At 41.3% G+C, this 20226-nt stretch overlaps 1 protein-coding gene across 1 annotated transcript in view; it reads right to left on the reverse strand.

The window, feature by feature from the left end:
- Positions 1-1268: 1268 nt before the first annotated feature.
- Positions 1269-20226, reverse strand: part of LOC149275917 (solute carrier family 23 member 1-like) — a 155718-nt gene continuing 136760 nt past the window's right edge. Inside the window, exons 13-15 of the mRNA XM_089504144.1 lie at positions 10125-10268; positions 8146-8241; positions 1269-1507 (exon numbers count right to left, since the gene is read on the reverse strand). Of these exons, the coding sequence (XP_089360270.1) occupies positions 1269-1507; positions 8146-8241; positions 10125-10268 (479 nt within the window). The remainder of the gene's footprint in view (positions 1508-8145; positions 8242-10124; positions 10269-20226) is intronic.

Raw genomic sequence — 20226 nt, forward strand, 5'->3', positions numbered from 1 at the left:
GAATGGTGACAACGCACATGTTAACCCTGAGTTGCTCAAAAAAGCTATGGTTAACAATGAGTATGCACGTGTTTATATATAGATATACCTTCGCACATACAGAAAAAAAACGAAAAAAAAAAACCCTGAAAGGCTTTTGGAAGTTAAAGCAAAGGTACAATAATATCTTGAGGCTGAATGTTACAGGGATTATTGGAAGAAACGGGCTATCAAACAATACAGTACAACACATTACTTCAAGCATGAGGATTATTAAATGTGGATGTAGTGTAGTCACTGTAGTCATAGCTACATGTCAGCCAGACCGAGGCTGCGACTAACAAACAGCAAGGCAGATGACTACAGCAATTAGAGGCATAACAAGGAGCCCCTATAGAGTCACAGCAATGCAGATGGTATAACTGAAATGCACAAAGAAAAAAAGGATTCCAGCACTAGACAATCACAGTACAACTTGTCCGCTCATAGTGGGAGAGCCATCTCGTGTTGGAGATCAGCATATATATGTATATATATAGCGGCAGTAAGCTTAACCTTTGTTTAATTTGAGTTGAGCTATATGTAGGAGCTGCTATGTTGATTCCATAGCACATTAAAATGTATGCCCAACTGTATCATATTTCTGATAGTTTATAGAAGGACTTCATAGTTTTTTTTGATAAAAAGGAAAGTTCACTTTTCAGCACGACAAGGACCCAAAGCACACATCCAAAAGCATGGCTTCACCAGAAGAAGATTAACATTTTGGAATGGCCCAGCCAGAGCCCAGACCTGAATCCAATTGAACATCTGTGGGGTGATCTGAAGAGGGCTGTGCACAGGAGATGTCCTCGCAATCTGACAGATTTGGAGCGCTTTTGCAAAGAAGAGTGGGCAAATATTGCCACGTCAAGATGTGCCATGCTAATAGACCTAACCAAAAAGACTGATTGCAGTAATAAAATCAAAAGGTGCTTCAACAAAGTATTAGTTTAAGGGTGTGCACACCCAGGTATATCTATGTGAGGCTGATGCAGTCTACAAAACAGGTAGTTTTGAGGTAAACAAACTAAATATAGAATAATCATACTGACACAAAAGGCACAGGCTATAGGCCATTTTAAGAAATGGTTGCATTTGTTTGCCGCAAGTACAATGAAGACACAGATACATAAATATATATATATGCATTTTTTACATTTATTTATGGCTAATACAATATTTCATTAACTTTAACATAGTAAATATAATCAAGGAATAATATCAATAAAAACTAAAATGGCTGTGCTTTAGACTTTAGTACACATGCTCCCTTTACTTTCATTATTTTCCTTAATTGTAAAAGGCTGGAATTTGTTGGACCTAAATCCTTTAAAAACTGGACAAATAGGTATATTCCTGAAACATTGTATGTATTTTATTATACCCATTCCACATGGAAAATCATAGCTTTTCAAATCATCAGAACCCTGGTTGTTTTCATCCGGTCCCTGTTTCCATTTCACCAAGCCCCGTTCTTCTTGAGTGCCTGCATAATGGAATAAAATATGAGTGTGCATGTTTTGTGACAAAGTTCAAGTCTGTGTAAAATAGGGTGTGCAAGCACTCCACATTTTCCAACTTAGTTACAAGGAACAGATGAGGATTCTAGGAGTGGCTAGACACTCACATTTTACTTAAATGCATCTACTAAGTAAGAGGTGGAAAGTTATTTTGTTCCCTAGAGAGCAGAAAGACAGACACTTAAAGGGAAAGTCCTTTAGCCAAATCTTTCCTCTTAACCTTAAATACAGTGAGCCATATAGTAATGTAGAATAACTAATTAAAAACAAAAAACAAACCATGGTTTCATCTTGTTTACTCCAATAAACTACAGACCACTGTTTTTAGTCATCTGATATTTTTCCGCTGCTTAGACACCATACTTCCGCTGCTGGGGCTTTGTGGCGAGTAGCAGCAGAGGTTGTCTACGTGCATCGTGCAGACCTCCACCGGCTGCCCTTGCAGCAGGGAGTCCGGGGATGCATTGGTAAGTCGGGGGGGGGGGGGACGCAGAGTGGCATATCTGTGGGGCATGGAGTGTATCAGGAGGCAGAGTGAAATATCTGGGGGTCAGAGTGGCATATCTGGGGGGCTTAAAGTATATCAGGGGAGCAGCAGAGTGGCATTTCAGGGAGACATCAAGCATATCTGGAGGCAGAGAGGCATATCAGGGGGGCATAGGGGCATTATGAATTAAGGGGGACCTTAAAATGGATATTGGCTTACCAAAAATATTAAAATACAGGTATTCCTGTTCATTAGATAAAATACTGTTTTAACCATTCATCATGTGTATTTTTTCTTTAAAAATATTTTTTTCTTTAAAATAGCACCAAACTTTAAGGGTGCGGCCTATAATCGAGCTAATACAGTAATTGTTGCTGCCCATAAATCTGGAGGCCATTTTCAAACACCGTAAACAGAATTATTCTACAGTGAGAAAGATTATTAAAAAGTGGAAAGCATTCAAGAAAATTGCCAATCTTCCTATGAGTGGATTTCCCAGCAAATTTGACCCAAGGTCAGACCATGGCAGCCCAGCTTAGGTTTGAAAAGTTGCATCTGAACAAACCTCAAGACTTCTGGAACAATGCCCTTCAGACAGATGAGACCAAAGTGGAGATGTTTGGTCATAATGCACAGTGGCACAGTCTGTGCTGAAATGCTGTTTGTTTTTTGCCAAACACTTGCTACCAACTGTCAAGCATGGTGGTAGCTTGATTTTGGCTTGTTTTGCAGCCACAGGACCTGGGAACCTTGCAGTCATTGAGTCACTCATGAACTTCTCTGTATACCAAAGTATTCTAAGGTCACACGTGAGGCCATCTGTTTAATAGTTAAACTTGGTCATGCAACAGGACAATGATCCCAAACACACCAGCAATTCCTGATTGAAATGCTGTGCATAAACAAATGCCCACAAAGGTCAATGAACTGAAGCAGCCTTGTAACAAAGCGGGACAAAATTCATCCACAATGTGAGAGACGGATAAAGTTATATAGACGTTATCGCTGCTAAAGGTGGTTCTACAAGCTACGTTTTTTACACCTGGCTTCTCCATTTTGGCTTTATTTTTGTTAAATAAATCATGACACTGTAACGTCATGTGCTGTTGTTCATCTGAGGTTGTATTTACCTATTTTTTTATATAACGTATTTGTCTGAAATGTTCAAGGGTTCTGAAAACTATCCGTCTCATATTAGCTGCAGGGGACCTGGATCCTCCTCTCGTACAGACAACCTCCGCTGCTGCCAGAACTTCTGCCGGGCCATGAGGGCATGATATGACCTTCCGGTGCTCCACCATAGAAGCCCTGGCGGAAGTACCGGCCAGCAGCAGTGGAGGTTGTCTCCGCGCATCATGCAGGCATTTACCGGCTGCCAGAGAGGAGGATCCCACGCGGCGCTGCAGGAGACCTGGATCCTCCTCTCTGGCAGCCGGTGAACGTCTGTGCTATGCCTGGAGACAACTTCCGCTGCTGCCGGCACTTCCGCCAGGGCTTCTATGACGGAGCACCAACGTGACGCGACCTTCTAATGCTCAGTCATAGAAGCACTGGCGGAAGTCCCGGCTGCCCCCACTTGACACCAGGGAGTCTGGAGCACAGGGGACAAGCCTAGGGATGCGTCGGTAAGTCCCCCGGGCATATAGGGGGCGTAAGGCATATCAGAGGGGCAGACTTGCAAATAGGGGGCATAAGGCATATCTGGGGGGCAGAGTAGCATACCAGGGAGGCGGGGTGGCATATAGGGGGTATAAGGCATATCAGGGGGGCAGAGAGTGGCAAATCAGGAAAGCAGAGTGGCAAGCCGTAGGGCAGATGTGCATAACTGGGGGGCAGGTTGGCAAATAAGAAAATAATCAGTTTATTAAATATGAAATTGCATATGAATTAATATGTGTGGGACATATGGCTAGTCCGACCGACTACCTCCGCTAGCTTGTACTCCCTTAGCCTGGGACACACACTCTTTCCCCAGTTCCCCAGTCACTAGCCGAGACTCATTGTAGGGTATAACCAAACGAAGGCTGATTTATTTTAGACACACAGGGCTGGATATATCCAGCAAAACACACATTAACAAGATATCGGGATACAAACCGCCCTCTTAATATGCCTCCCAGGGGCAGTAACGGGATTAACAATACAATAGGGTCCCAACCTCCACTATCTATTACTGGCCGAAACCAGTTTCAGGGATGGCCGGGATAAATGTTTGTAGTGGAGGAACTGTGTGGGGGGGGACTGACTTATACAACACATTAATGCACCCTGGGGTGGGGGTGTGGGGATCTTATATTAAAGTAAAACAATGGCGGTCACTCCCTGCTTGCAGATCCTGGCTGTCTGCTGGAGATAATCCCCTCAGCAAGTGATGGGATTGTGGAATTTTAGGATGTGGAGAGTGGGTAGGAAGAGGTTAACTGTTTCTGCTATTTGGTGATAAGAGTCTGATGCACTGGGAGGTAGTATTGTTCTGTTTAGGAATAGGATATTTATGGTTGAGGGCATAGGTCAAATTACACAGCTGGTGAGAAACTGGACCATAAGTGTGGGCTCAGGGTCAACTTCCGGGCACAGGATGTCTGCTTTAATTAACTGAAACCCCACCCATATCATACATATTAATGATATGTAGGTTAGGCTTTTGCCTTTTATGGTAAACCCAGAGATATTACAAGTGTGCCAGCCCTTTTGTAGGAGTTTACTTATTTCTTTTGTTTTTAATGTATATATAGTGTGTGAAAATGTAAAGCTGTTAGATTTGCCTGCTTTTGTGCAGATCTCCCTGCAGCTGCTTGTATCCGGAATAAACTTTTATACATTCAAAGAAGTCTGGTGGTCAGCACAACGTTTGATTTCCACAACAGGATGATACACTGCTGGGGTTAGCCACAGAAGTCTTTACAAAGTAAGGGCCCATAGTCAATAGGGAGGAGGCTGGCTGGCAGGCCTCTCCAGTGGCCCCAGTGATGGAAGTTTCCGTCACATGTGTATTGACTTACCGTATTTGCTCGATTATAAGACGAGGTTTTTTTCAGAGCAAATGCTCTGAAAAATACCCCTCGTCTTATTATCAGGGTCGTCTGATAATCAGACCTCAAATAGGTCTGACTATGAGACGACTAAGATCCAGATCCCCCGCAGCTGCAGGGGACCTGGATCCTCCATTCACCCCCCCTCTGCCCCACTTACCGGTACTTCTGAGTCCCCGGTGTGTAGCTGGGGCAGCGTGTAGATGTCTACGCGATTCGCGTAGACAACTTCCGCTGTAGCAGGAAGGAGGTGTGGCTAGTAGCGGTGGTTGTCTGCGTCCATCGCGCAGACCTTCCCCGGCTGTCAGAGATCAGAGTTCCTCGCACCGGTGCTGGGAACTCTGATCTCTGACAGCCGGGGAAGGTCTGCGCGATGGACACAGACAACCCCTGCTGCTAGCCACGCCTCCTTCCGGCTGCAGCGTAAGTGCCTTGGATCTACACGCTACCCCGGCTACATGACGGAAGTCAAAAGCACCGGTAAGTTTGGGGGGGGGGCGGTGGAGTGTTAAATGGGGGGGCATAAGCCATTTCTGGAGGCAGAGTGCTCTGTGAAATGCCTTTTAACCCCCTTAATGCCACTCTGCCTCCAGAAATGCCTTTTTAACAGTCTATACGCCACTCTGCCTCCTGAATGCCTTAAACCTCCCTATATGCCACTCTTCCCCATAATATGCCTTTTAACCCTCTAAATGCCAGAGTGGCATATAGGGGTATAAGGCATTTCTGGAGGCAGAGTGGCACATAGGGGGTCAAAAGGCATTTCTGGAGGCAGAGTGGCACATAGGGGGTCAAAAGGCATATCATGGGGCACAGTGGCATATAGGGTTAAAAGGCATATCATGGGGCACAGTGGCATATAGGGGGTATAAGGCATTTCTGGGGCAGATGTGCATAACTGGGGGGAAGGTTGGAAAATAGAGGGAAATCAAACCAAAATATTTTTCTCAATCATAGCTTTTATTAAAAAAAAACAGTTTAGATGAATTAACATTTACTGGTAAAACGTTTTTCCTATAGGGTCGTCTTATATTCAGGCTTTTTCTTTTTTTCCTAAATTAATATTCAGATTTGGGGGGTCGTCTTATAATCAGGGTCAAGCAAATACGGTATTATTTGGTCCTGGAGAATAGCTGTGTAAATTTAGTGGCATGGCCATTTTAGGATGAAACTAGATTAGATATATAGTGGTGTCTAGTATTACATATTTTCTTTTTGAAAGGTTGTGTGGTATTCTAATTATTTTCCTTGATTAAGCCATTTATTGGAACCCTGCCCTGTCTTCTTTCTACAACACATTCTTCTCACATGGACCTGATGAATGCATCATCACCTCAGAATACAGTGACCTGTACCTTATAAGTCTGTGTTTTCAGACATGACCCTTACGCTGGTACTAATGTGTGAATTCTTTTGCAGTAGTGATGTCCGGATCATGAACGAATCGTTCATTTGATCCGAATCTTTTTAGTGATCCGGATGAATCAGTTCAGTAGACTGAACGATTCATTTGTAGCAGTTAAGTCTGTGAATCATGCAGTTGTAACCTGATCCTAGAGCGAGTCATCTGCAGAGCACTCAGACACAGACTCTGGGATCAGGTTACAGCTCATTCATTCACAGAGGAACGATGACTCAGAGTCAGAGAGTCGTTCAATGATTCATATGATTCATATGATTCAAATGATTCAAATGATTCGAATCTTACAAGGATTCGAATCATTCAGAGAATGTCACCATACTTTTATAAATAAAATACATTAATAATCACTGCCCCCAGGATTTACGTTTCCCCTTTACCTCCAACTGCACCACCTTAAGTTAACTTTATTAAATTAAATTAACCCATAACACCCCATCAACCATGACTGCCCCTAAAATTAACCCTAAACACCCCATTAATCATAACTTAGGGTTAATTTAGGGGTAGTTATGCTTAACGGGGTGTTTAGGGTTAATTTTAGGGGCAGTCATGGTTGATGGGGTGTTTAGGGTTAATTTAATGCCAAGGGTTAATTTAATTAATTTAATAAAGTTAACTTAAGGTGCAGTTGGAGGTAAAGGGGAATGTAAATCCTGGGGGCAGGGATTATTAATGTATTTATTTATAAGAGTATTGTGATATTCTCTGAATGTTTCGAAACCCAATGAAGGCAGAGAGTCGTTCAAAGATTCGGATCTTACAGTGATCTGGATCACTGTAAGATTCAGAACCCTGTAAGATCCGAATCTTTGAACGACTCTCTGCCTTCAGTGACATCACTCGAGTAGGCAGGCAGGAGGGTTCATTGACTAATGAAAGGGGCGGGGCCAATCGTTAGTGTGCCTGCACGGAGGGACTGGGAAACAGTAACTCCTGTGAGTCACACTGAGTGATCCGAAGATTCGGATCATGAATCAGATCATTTCAGTGAACGAGTCGAAATGATCGGATTCACTGTAATGATACGCACTTCCCATCACTATTTTGTAGTCACACCACACCCAGGCCCCCCTTTAATAGAGGTGCTTAGCTGGGTCATGTTATACAATGCTATGCGACCCTGCATTTCATGGTTCCACCGTGCATGGCAGGACTCTGTCTGCTTTATACCACTTGCAGCCTCTGGCGGTCACTCAAACAGATTTTGAGATCTATGGCTACAATTTGGTGGTGTCAGCTGTTTACCTAATCATCTTGTGTAGCCCTGTCCTTTAGGTAGCTGCAGCTTTTCTCATCCAGAACCTTTGCATTGTGCAAGTTGTAGCCTGAGGGCTATCCAGCCATGTGCATCAGCGCCCTGCCTGTAGGCAACTTGTTATCACCCTTTTTAGGTATATTGCTTTAACATTTATGATATTTAAAGAAAGAGTTCTTTAGCTGTGATTAAAATAAAATGGTGTAGCTGGCAGGATTAGTTTGGCTGTGATTACACACAGTGATTAAGTGCTCTCTCTCAGTGAGGTAGTAACCTAAACACAACCTACAGACAGCGCAGGTGTGCTCTTGTTGTAACAGCCATTAGAAAATTGTAATGTTTAAGTTGATTACATCTTTGTGTTCTGTTTTATCAAAAACAGCATGTAAAATGCAGAAATACCATACCTGGTAGTGTATTATCCAGAAAAAATGCAATGCAGCCACCAACGAACATTTCTGTAGTTAGGAGTACAGTCAATATCTGATCCACTTCTGATATACCTGAAAATGATGAGACACTATTTAATAATAGGAAAAGAAAGGATTTCAGGGGAGGATAAATATATTTTTGCCCAGAGGAAAAGTAAGGCCAAGTAACCACCCCAGCTCCTGCCCATATCCTCCTGCCCTGTGTACACACACATTATTTGTCTTTATTTCATAAACTTTTACCTGAAGCCCAACTTCATGTGAGCTGCTGAATGGGGCAATAACTCACAGGCTAGCCCACCATTGGAAGATTTCCAGATCAACTAGCCCAGTTCTAGCTTCACTTCAACAATATCTGCTGCCAGTGAGATATTCAAATGCATAGATACCCTAACACAATCATACTGTAGGTATAATGTGAGTTCTAATGTACTCATAAAGTTCACCTAGTCCCTACACCATGCTGGTGATGTGTAAACTGCAGTAACTAGCCCTACACACATCTACAATTAATGCCTTAAATCAGCCTATTAGTTTAAGGCAATCAATACATCCATGTTAACATAAGAAAGCTCTCTCCCTATTAAAAGTTTGTCAATTTTTTTCTTTAATTTCCCCAAACATATTAAATAACCTACAACTGCTGTGTAACCTGGAAAGTATGGAAGGCCCCTACACCTTGCCATTGTAGTTGATTGTTTATATTATTTTAGAAATAATAGCTGTCTCGGGACCCTGGGAATTGTACGCAGGTGCACTGGCACTATTGACTTCTATGCATTCACCCATTCTGAGATGGGCATCTACCGATATTCTTGGGAACCCTTTCCTTTTTTTGTGTAGGCATCAGTGTCAAAACAATACATTTTGAATAAAATATAATTATCCACATACAAATTGTAGCCTTATTCAAATATGTGTGAAGAAGTTCCCATCAAATTTTGCTGCTTACACCTATAAGATCAGGGCAACCTGGTGGAGGTAGGCTGCTGTCCCTTCTGTAATCGTAATTGGAAATGGACTGGGTGTATCCAGTGGCACTTTCTCACAACTGTTTTGGATATTTATTGTCCCAGTCTGCCCTTGTATTTAGTTGGGTACTAATCAACTGATGTATTTTTTTCTGGGGTATGAATTTAGGTAAACTTTGTGCAAAAGTTTGTACAAAGTTTTTAAATAATTTGCCGAAGTGTTGGTCATAGACTGGCAAGCAATTTGTATTGTTATTAATGCACTTATCTGAACACTGTGAAATATCTATCAGTGCACATTAATTTGCGTCCAGTACAACTGCATCAGTTGGATGCCAGGATTGATGCTTTCCTTGGTTAGATGCCAGGAACAGGGCATCTCCTCAAGAAGATCATCCCCCATGAATGTTTACATAAGCTTTATGGTGGTCAATTCTGCAAAATTTACCCCGATTCCAGGTTTGTCAGTAAATTGGGACATTACAGGATATACCCAGATCCTGTAGCGAGGGTAGCCATTCCTCGCTGGCCAGGATCATAGCCTGGGAATTCTGGGATCAGAAGGTTCACTAAGGGTAGATTCTTGATTTGAATAACATGGAAAAATAGCAAAGATAACGTTTTAGCCATTTTTAAATGATGCTTTTCCTTTACCCTGCATAAACTAATTCTCCAGAACACGTCCAGTACACCTGCTGCAGTTGTTTGGGAGTTTTTTTTGTTTTCAGAGTTGGTAAAATGAAAAATTATACTCACAAAGACTGAGGTAAATTTCACATTCTAACTTCAAAGGAGTTATGGGGGGGGGGGGTTATTCTAAAAAGGTATTGTGAAAAAGAATGTTTTGAGGTCTCTATATCTTACAGCTTCTACAACACATAGCCATTGAAAACTGCTTCAAGTTGTGCTTCACACTGTACAACAGCTTTCAGTGTGGAATTTATTAATCAATTGTTTTAAACATACTTACACATGATACCTTACCTGTGTTAATATAGTTAGGATGTGAATCTAAGAAGTTGGGTAATGTTAAGCCGAAAAATAGAGAGAAACCCAAAACAAATAAATTCCGAGAAGAATTCATATCCACAAACTGAAGGTTTGAAAGGCCAATAGCTGTTATCATTCCTGTAAACAAAATATTTAAACATAAGTGTCAGATCATTAAAAACAATGGCACATTGTAGATTCATTGTTGTCAAGTTCCTTTGGTAAGATGCAGTAAATGGAATGGGATCTATTCACTGAATGCTGGTTTACTTCGTAACTGATATTTGTGGCATACAAATTTGCCAATGATGAATCAACATAACATATCTTTGTTTGAATGGCAAAGAAAGTAAAGCTCTTTCTTAACAATTAGAAATATTTTTTAGCTGAAGCAAATTTGAAAAAATAGGCTGTCTGTGAAATGCACAGATGTTTTTCCCTCTGCTTTTCCATTATTGATACTATGCATTGCTGTTGAAAATGCAAAAGTGATCTTCTCTTGCGGGTTCTACAGTAAAGTACACTAATCTTTTTTAACCCCTTGACTGCTAACGACGGCATGGTGCCATCGCCAGCAGTCCCAGTCAGGTGCTAACAACGGCACTATGCCGTCGCTAGCACTATCTTACCTTGATGGAGGGCATCACCGGGGCCACCCGATCCGCCAGTGACGTCACCGCGCAACTTTATTAATAACTGACAATTGTCAGTAAAAGCAGTATGGGGTCATGCTGCTTAGATGCCTGTATCTCAGGCATCTAAGCAGCTACAGACCCCCAACATATGCCGTTGGAAAGGTAAATCGCCTCACCTTGCCAACGGTATAATGCTTGTGAAAAAAGAATACAAAATATTAAGTAAAAAAAATTATGTACAAAAAAAAGTAAAAAAAAAAATGATTTGGGGGTATCTAAAGGCAGATAAATAAAGATCAAAATTGCCTAGAGACCCCCAAATAAAATTATCTAAACATAAAAAGTTTAAGTATTCTAGCTAAATGATCACTGTGGTAGCCAATGTTACCACAGTGATCATATAGCTATGAAGTCACATTCCCTTTTAAAAAACGGCCGATACAAAATTTTAACCAAAATTTTTCAAAAATTGCCTTCCTCTACCATTGGTTAAATTTAGCCAATGGTAGAGCAAGGCAATTTTTGAAATCCTGATGAACTGTAAATATTATTAAAATCAGCCATTTAGCCTGTGTGAGTAACCATCTCATCCCTGGCGCTCCTTGCATTTTTACTGGAAAACTTATTTTTGCTGTAAAACTGATTTTTTTTCTCCCTTTACCATCATTTCTTTGGGATTGAAGTGGAAAGAATGGTGTGTGCTTCTGTGAGTGAATGTATGGAAAGTATGGTGTGTGCTTCTGTGAGTGAATGGAGATATGAAAGGCGTGTGAATGGTCAGTAATTAGCGTTGAAGCCTTGACTGCTCACGTAAGAAGTTAAATTATGGCACAAAAAGTACACATTTGCAAAAACTACACCCCTTGGCACGTCAAATGAGGGGCTGCATGTGTTTCTAGTACAAACCTGGAGCGCGCAAGACACAAATGAACATGTCACTATGGTTAGAAAAAACATTTTCTAGCCAAAGCGACATATTCCATCATTATTTGTGCACTCAACTTTTGTCCTATAAATAAATGTAACCCCTCATTTGAAGCTCCAAGGGGTGTAGTTTCTTGAAATGTGTACTTTATGTACCCTAATTTAATTTCCCAGATGTCTAGACCACTTTAACTTCAGATATGGCAGATTTGAGAATCTTGTTAAAAAATTGTCTTAAAACATTTAGGGTTGATGACTCCAATTAGACAGCTCTAGACAGCTGGAAAGTTAAATTATGGTACATAAAGTACATATTTTCAGAAACTACACCCCTTGGCGCATCATATGAGGGGCTGCATGTATTAGTAGCACAAAACTGGAGTGCGCAAGACTTGTCGCTTTTAATTTAATTTTTTATTTATTTTTATAAAGTGTGATATTCACTTATTTGTTGTGCACGTCAGATTTGTGATACAAATACAAATAAGACCTCATTTGCTGAAGCTGGGGGTGTAGTTTCTAAAAATATATAGTTTTGTTGGCATATTTTAACATCCCGGACAGCTAGAGCTGTTTAATTGACGGCAGCCGTGCGTTAAATTTAAAGATGTCTTTTGTGATAGTCTAGTAAATTTAACTTTTAGCAATAAAATATTAGAAAAACACAGTATACTGTTCTCAATTTCTGTTTATTTTAGACCGGTTACCTACTACAAATATTTAGCAACACAGATTTTGATATTAGAGTTTAGAAAAATAAAATTACAAACTAGTTTTTATTGAGTCGGAAGTGAAAAAATACACTTTTTTCCCATTTTTGGCTTTATTTTGCAAACCCAATGAGACATACACATATAAAAATGGTATATTTGGAATTTGCTGGGTGTGCTGAAAAAAACAATATATGGTTTGTATAGTTTATTCCCAAGAAATGTACTTCTAAACACGTTTAAACGAGAATGCACCAAAATGCCGAAAACCAGCTTAGCACCCAGGTGGAAAATGGCTTAGCAGCCTTAATGTCTCATTACAGCAGGAGATTACTGTTTGCAAGCAGGCACATCTAATTTATAGACTGCTTACAATGAGTTAGAATAATATTGATGCCATTAAAATAAGATGATTTAAACATTTTACAGTTACAGTGCACTTTAAAAGGGACTCTGTCGCGTTTATGGAACTTACCGGGAGTTTTAAACATATAAGGTAATTTATTTGTAGTGTTAACAGAAGTGCATGCAAATTCACAGTCTTGTATACAGAAATATAGTAGAGTACTAAAGAGGAATAGGCTTTATTTCACATTATGCAATAAACCAGGTTAATCTGCAGATTTTGAGGTTGACAGAGAGGATGAAAAGATACCTTTGACTTTTTAAATTACTTAATTAACAGAGATACAAACTTCTGAAATTTACGTGACTCCGCTGGGTTCCTGCTTCCCCTGGGCAGTACAAGACAGTAACGTGCGAGTAACGCACAGGTAAGCAGCAGGGCCCCTGCGGAAGTGAGTGAGTTCTGGGCCCCTGGGCCCCCTAATATGGCAGGCCCGGTTGCAGTTGCTACCCCTGCGATCTCGGTTGCTGCATGCTTTTGCCCCGCATTAAAAATGGCACTGGTGGTTGTGCGGCCACAAAATTTCTCGGTGAGCTTTCCTGGCCCTGACTGGGCCTATTTTTAGGTAGGGGCCTGGAGCTGCAGCTTCATCAGCCCCTATGTTAATCTGGCCATGCCAACAAGCATTTCACTGCTTTTACTCCAATTAATATGTGCAGATGGGACTCTTTCAAAAATGTTCTCTTACATCCATATCTTGCTGGTTATTAAAAACAATTAACAGATCATCCGCATAAGCCAAAACTCTAACAGTTTCTATTAGAATTACAGGAATCAAAAAAACATTTAAAACCTTTTGATGTCTACACAATAAAGGTTCAATGGATAATGCATATACCATCCGGGATGAAGAACATCCTTGTTGGATACCACTCTTAGCGGGGAAAAAAGATGAAATTCTTCCATTTATTTTAAATACACTGAACATGTTAGAATAAAGCAACCAAATGCAACTCAATAAAATAACACTGAAGCAAAAATATTTAAAAACATTAAATAAATAAGTGATCTATGCTGTCAAAAGCCTTTTTGTCTAAAGAAATCAAGCCAGAATTGAAACCAGAAAATCTCTGAAGCAGATTTGTAATGATGTGCTAGTGAGCTTATAACAACTTTCAATCTATATGGACACAATTTTCAATGTCCAAAACTATATAAAATTCCACTGGAAGGCCATCGATTCCTGGAACTTTGCCGGAGCTCAATGCATCAAGCGCAGTAGAAAACATCAAATGTTAGAAAGCATTCTAGCCCTCTGATCATCCCCCTCTTCAGGTTTTGGAAGGTCTTCCAGGATACCATGTGTGGAGGTAGCATGCAGACTATGTCAGACACCTTTATAACATATTTATTTAAAAAAATATATATTGCAGTCATAGGTGTAAAAGGAGTTAAAGTGATCTGACCTAACTAAACAACATTTGGCCAGTTGAATTCACATGCTCACAGAAAGGACAGGCGGAGACTTATTTAAATACAAATGTACCCTCCTGAAGCCTACGTCAAAGAGCAACTGTACAACTGTAAATAGCGTATTGCATTGTCTGTGAAAGCAGTAGGGCCTGTTTGTAAATAATGTGTGATAAGATCTGTAAAAGAAACCTAAAGCTTTTGTTTATTGTAAGACTTTTGATCTTATGTTGTAAACATGGTGTCATTGCCATTTTAAGAACTGTGTGTCTCCCCCAATACCTTGTTACAATCTTTACATTATTGTTGCAGTTACTTACATCTCTGTTACATCCTTGTTACCATACATCTTAATACCAATGTAACCCTGTGTGTGTTAGCCTTTCATAGGCTTCATCACAGTATTAAACCCTACATTTTCTTATCAAAGAAGCATTTTCTTGTGATTATTCGAGCCAGGTGGATTTAAACTATTTACCCCTAGATGAAAGTGTGTCGGCACCTGGAATCCCCTTTTTCCAAATATAACCCATTTCCGACACCATGCATCTCCTTGTTCATGGCAAGTGTCCCTTGAGAACACATTAGAATAGGAATTAACAGCAAATGTCTGAATATCAGCAGAGTCCATCAACTCATGGCCATCAGGAGTTTTCAAGCATTGGATCAACTTGTGCTGAGCAAACTTTTGCTAGGCCAAAGAAGTTCTTAGTTGGTGCATCTCACTAAAGCACCCTGTACTTTTGTATCCAACAGATTAACACCACACCGTTTCTTTAAATTAAGCTCTTCCACTAACAACATATTTCTGCTCCAAAGATTTATAAAGATCTAGAAATTATTTTTAAAAATTACTAATCGCTGCCTTCAGACGTTTCACAATAAAAAGCAAATTATGCAAAGTATTAACCCCTTCGTGAGAATGGCTGTTTTAACATTTCTGATATGCTCGTGTTTAGCTGTAGTTTTCTATTATTTAGAAAAATTGATTGTATCATATAATTTACTATAAAAAACTATAAGTATGGTGAAAAATTGAGAAAAAAGGAGAAAAAATAGGATATTTTACTCATCTAAAAGCTAATGAAAAAACCTGCTAAATAGATTCTACTATTTGTCCTGAGTTTAGAAAAGTTAACAATATGTACTAGTAGCGTTTTGCTATTTCAAAACCATTTTTTCCAAATCTGGTGATTTTTCCCTATGTGCTATTTGGGGTATCTTTGAAGCTGGCCAATGCAATTTAACTCATCAAACCATATATTTTTGAAGACTAGACACCCCAGGGTATTTTAATGCTAGTATTTTAACTCTTTCTATGCACTAATTCTACCACCAGTCGTCTGCTTTTTTTTCCCCACACACATTTTACTCAGTTCCTGGTATATGTCACACAACATCCCAATATGTGATTAGTAACAGTAACAAGGTTTGCCTGGGTGTATGGGGGTAAACATTTTTCAATGTTGAACTTTGACATCTGGTGATCCATTGCCCACTGTCCATTTGGTACATCTTTGAGCCTGTCCAATTCAATGTGTCCAATAAAACCATATAACTAGACACCCCAGGCTATTTAACCCCTTCAGGACCAGAGCTTCCCTTGAAGACCGCAGTTTTATTTAAATATTTTAATTCACGGGCGACCACGTTCTGCTAGGGATCGCTGGGGACACCTAGCAGTCAGAAGCAGCCGGCCCTCACGATCCCAGCGTCCATAGAGACACTGGATTGCGCATCATTGATGGCGTACCTGGTACGTCCCGGTCTGTGGGTGACATCCAACCATGAAGTACCAGATATGTCACCGGTATGGAAGGGGTTAAAATGCTGGTATTTTAACTCTTTCCATGCACTAATGACCTTTTGTCAAACTTTGCAGTAGTATTTTTTGTGTCACACAACACCCCGATATGTGTTCAGCACCCTCTCCCCAGTACAGTGATGCCCCACATGGGTTTGTCGGGATGTTTGGGGGCTAAAAAGGGACGTGTGCATTTTTCAAAATGGAAATTAGACATGTGGTCATCCTTCCCCCTGTGTTAATTAGGACATTGTTGAACCCGGCCAATTCAATTTACCCCATCAAATCATATATTTTTAAAAAGTAGACACCCCATGGGCATTTAACATGCCAGTACTTTAACTCTTTCCATGCGAGAATTGTTTGAAGATATTTTAGGACTACAAATATATATATATATATATATATATATATATATATATATATATATATATATATATATATAGCCTTTTTTTAAAAAAATTGTGGAGCTGGAAGGTTCCCCTGATGGTGCCAGAGTTCTCAGGAGGGTCTGGGTTTAAAGGACGCGCCACCATCTTGTGAGTGGCAAATCTCGCAGCACGCTGTTCAGTGTCACTGAATGCCTCACTATCAAGGCATTTCAGCGACACCATTGAATTTTAAAACGGGCGTCTGATGCCATACAGTGTATGGAGGACGTTGACATGGCTCCGGATGCTGAATGCCTGGACATCAAGTATTACAGCAACATTGTTTGGGTGCAGAAACCGAACGTAGTTCACTTTCTGCACCCATTTAAACCCATGACGGTCCTGGCACTGGATGTTTGTGCATCACCTACCCATCAATTGTTGTCAAGGGGTTAAAATGCACTTTTACTTTTTATTAAAGGAAAAACAACTTTCAGTGTGATTAAACTGTGATCTGACAAACCATTTGGGATAATTTTGCATTGTGCAAAAAGATTAAAATTATCTTTATATCCATAAAATGGATCTAACATTTACATTTCTCCAAACATCTATCAAATCAAAATGGTTTAAAAGAGAACAAAGTTCCCTAGCAGATTTTGGATGAGGCTGCATATGGTTACAATTTAACTGATAAGATACCGATACAATTCCAATCACCTCCCAAAAGTAAAACATCAGCAACATTACAATCTTTCAAAATTATTAAAAAATTAACCCCTTCTTTACCTATGGATGGAGCATAAACATTAATAAAAACACAATTTTTACCCCCTAATGAGGTTGTAACTTCTAATAATGTACCTTTTGATAATTTTGAAGTACAGAAAAAGATTCAGGACTGAAATCTACAGAAAACAAAATAGCAACCCCAGTACTCAAATTAATGCCATGAGTTAAAATCCCTTCCCTCTCCATTCTTTTAACCAGTGTCTGATTTTGTACATCATTATAAGTCTTTTGTAAATAAGACACATGTAGCCTCTTTTATGTACCATATTGGCCCGAATATAGGCTGCACCCCCCCACACTTTAGGTCTTTAAAGGTGCGGACTATATTCGGGGTTTAACGCAGTTCTCGGCGCCGGGCGAGTGTTTTTTTTCTTTTTCATTTATCCCTGCTGTGGGTAAGCAAAAGTGTTAGGATCCAGATCCCCTGCAGCGCTGCAGGGGACCTGGATCCTCCTCTCCGGCTTTTATGGTGGAGCACCGGCGTGACATAACCTTCCAGTGCTCCACCATAGAGGCCCCGGCGCAAGTGCCGGCAACGGAGGTCGTCTATGCGTACCACATAGACGTTCACTGGCTGCGGCAATGACCTTAGACCACCTCCACTGCCGGCACCTCCGCTGGTGCTTCTCCGTCATAGGAGCCCGGCGAAAGTGCCGGCAACGGATGCGCACAGATGTCCACCGGCCGGCCCCGCTAGACACCAGGGAGTCTGGGGGTGCATTGGCAAGTCGGGGGGGGGGGGGGGAGTGGCACTTCTAGGAAGCTGAGTCACATATCAGAGAGGCAGAGTGGCACTTCCAGGGGGCATAAAGCATATCTGGGGGGCAGGTGGGCATTTCTAGGGGGCATAAAGCATATTAGGGGCAGAGTAGCATATCTGGGGGCAGAGTGGCATATCAGGGGTTATAAAGCATATCTGGGCTGACAAACTGCATAATAGATACCAAAAATGATAAAATACATGTTTTACCATTCCACTGTATTTTTTTTCTTTAAAATTATTTTTTTCTTTAAAATAGTACCAAATTTTAAGGGTGCAGCTTATATTCGAGCCAATACAGTAATATTCTCAAATAGAGCAGCTCTCTTAATAACAACATCTCTTACTCCATTCACGTTGAGGCTACAAACAGTCAGAAAATGCATAGAAAAAGCATAATGAGTAGAATACATAGTATCACTTTTTTCTTCCATAATTTCACTGCTACAGCCAACAGACCCCTGCCTGCACAGCATCCCTTTCTTTCACTGGTGGCTGCTCAAATATTTGGAGAAGGACAGGACCACTGCAGCCAGTGTAGGCAGAGGCACACAGGGTGACAGGAGGGGTGGGACAGGAGCAGAAGGGCAGTAGGGTTATAGATCCTTCCTACTCCATGCTGAGGTTATGGATGAGCAGTAGACTTGTGCATTCGTCTTCGGACGAACATGAAAACGAGCACGAAGAGTGCGTTTTCGTGTTCGTTCCGAAGACATGAAGAAGAGAAGATAGCGGCGGTAAAACCTAGACGAAGACACATCACACGGAGAATCTTCGTGATCGTCTTCGTCTACTAATCTTCCTGGTCCCTTCCCCATCTAGCCTGCCTTATCTTCGCGTCAGAGATGGGGACTTTGTGGGTTTGCATTGCACAGCACATATCCTAAACCTGGTAGTAAGATCGGAATCGCATCCTAAGCATAAACGGTGTTGCTGACATGCCTCGACATCAAGGCATGCAGCAATACAACCCCCCGACCCCGATAGCCTTGTGATTGCAAATGAGGTTTTCCAGCCAATAGGCTCACTCGCACGGCCCCTTACCACTAGTTGCTATCCAGAAAAAAAAAAAAAACCAACCTGGGACCCTGCTGCAACAGTTAAAAGTCTGAATCATCTGAGGATTTTGGTTCCTCTCTCCTCTCCCCATGTCCCAGTTAAGATGTCCTATCCTTGCTTAAAGGAGAAGCGTCCGAGGATTCTGGCTCCTCACTCCTTCCCCTGTGTTCCTTGCCTTGTTCCCTGTCCTTTGTTGTGCCCTGTATCATGTACGTCTTGTCTGGTTATGTTCCTTGCTTTCTATGTTTTCATTATATACTCTGCTTAGCTTCCATACTCCCAGCTCCTGCAGCACCCTGACATGATTCTAGTGCTATGTCTCATGCCTGCTCCAGGGTGCCTGCAGGATATTTCCAAGCTTTGCTCATTTTGTCAGATCCAAGTTTAGTTCGGATTTCCACATCCAGCCAAGTTTAGTTCTGCTCTGTTCTGGACTACGTCAGCTGCTATGTCAGGGTGCTGGTATGTGGCTTCTCAACCCTAGATGCCCACCTGGGAGAGTGCAGTCGCCCTGCACCAGGCCCTGTCCTACTCCACTCCTGCGCTATACCTCCTGAACTCCATCTATGGGCGTGCTGGGTCATTACAGTCGTCTGTATGGGCCCAGTTTCCTGACACCAGGTGGGCATATAGGGTTGAGCAGCCACATACCAGCACCCTGACATAGCAGCGGATAATGTCCAGAACAAAGCAGAACTAAACTTGGCTGGATGTGGTAATCCGAACAAAACTTGGATCTGACAAAACTTGGAGATATCCTGCAGGCACCCTGGAGCAGGCATGAGAATCATGGCACTAAAATCATGTCAGGGTGCTGCAGGCTGGGAGTATGGAAGCTAAGAAGAATATATAATGGAAACATAGCAAGCAAGGAGGACAGAGCAAGGAACATAACCAGACAGACATACAGATACAGGGCACAACAAAGGACAGGGAACAGGGCAAGGAACATAGGGGAAGGAGTGAGGAGCCGGAATCCTTGGATGCTTCTCCTTTAAGCAAGGCTAGAACATCTTAACTGGGACATGGGGAGAGGAGAGAGGAACCGAAATTCTCAGATGATTCGGGAAAGAAGGGCAAAGGTACAAAGAAGACAAACAAGAATACAGGAACTAGCCTAGGACTATAAGATAACAATTGGAGATTCCTTCACATCACACTTTTGCTCCCTGCTGGTGACCATTAGAGTCGCTCATACGGACATTTAAACTCCTGGCACCAGAGC

The sequence above is a fragment of the Sceloporus occidentalis genome, unplaced genomic scaffold, assembly GCF_023333645.1.
Source record: "Sceloporus occidentalis isolate IW3139 unplaced genomic scaffold, rSceOcc1.0.p SCAF_257, whole genome shotgun sequence".
Taxonomy (NCBI): domain Eukaryota; kingdom Metazoa; phylum Chordata; class Lepidosauria; order Squamata; family Phrynosomatidae; genus Sceloporus; species Sceloporus occidentalis.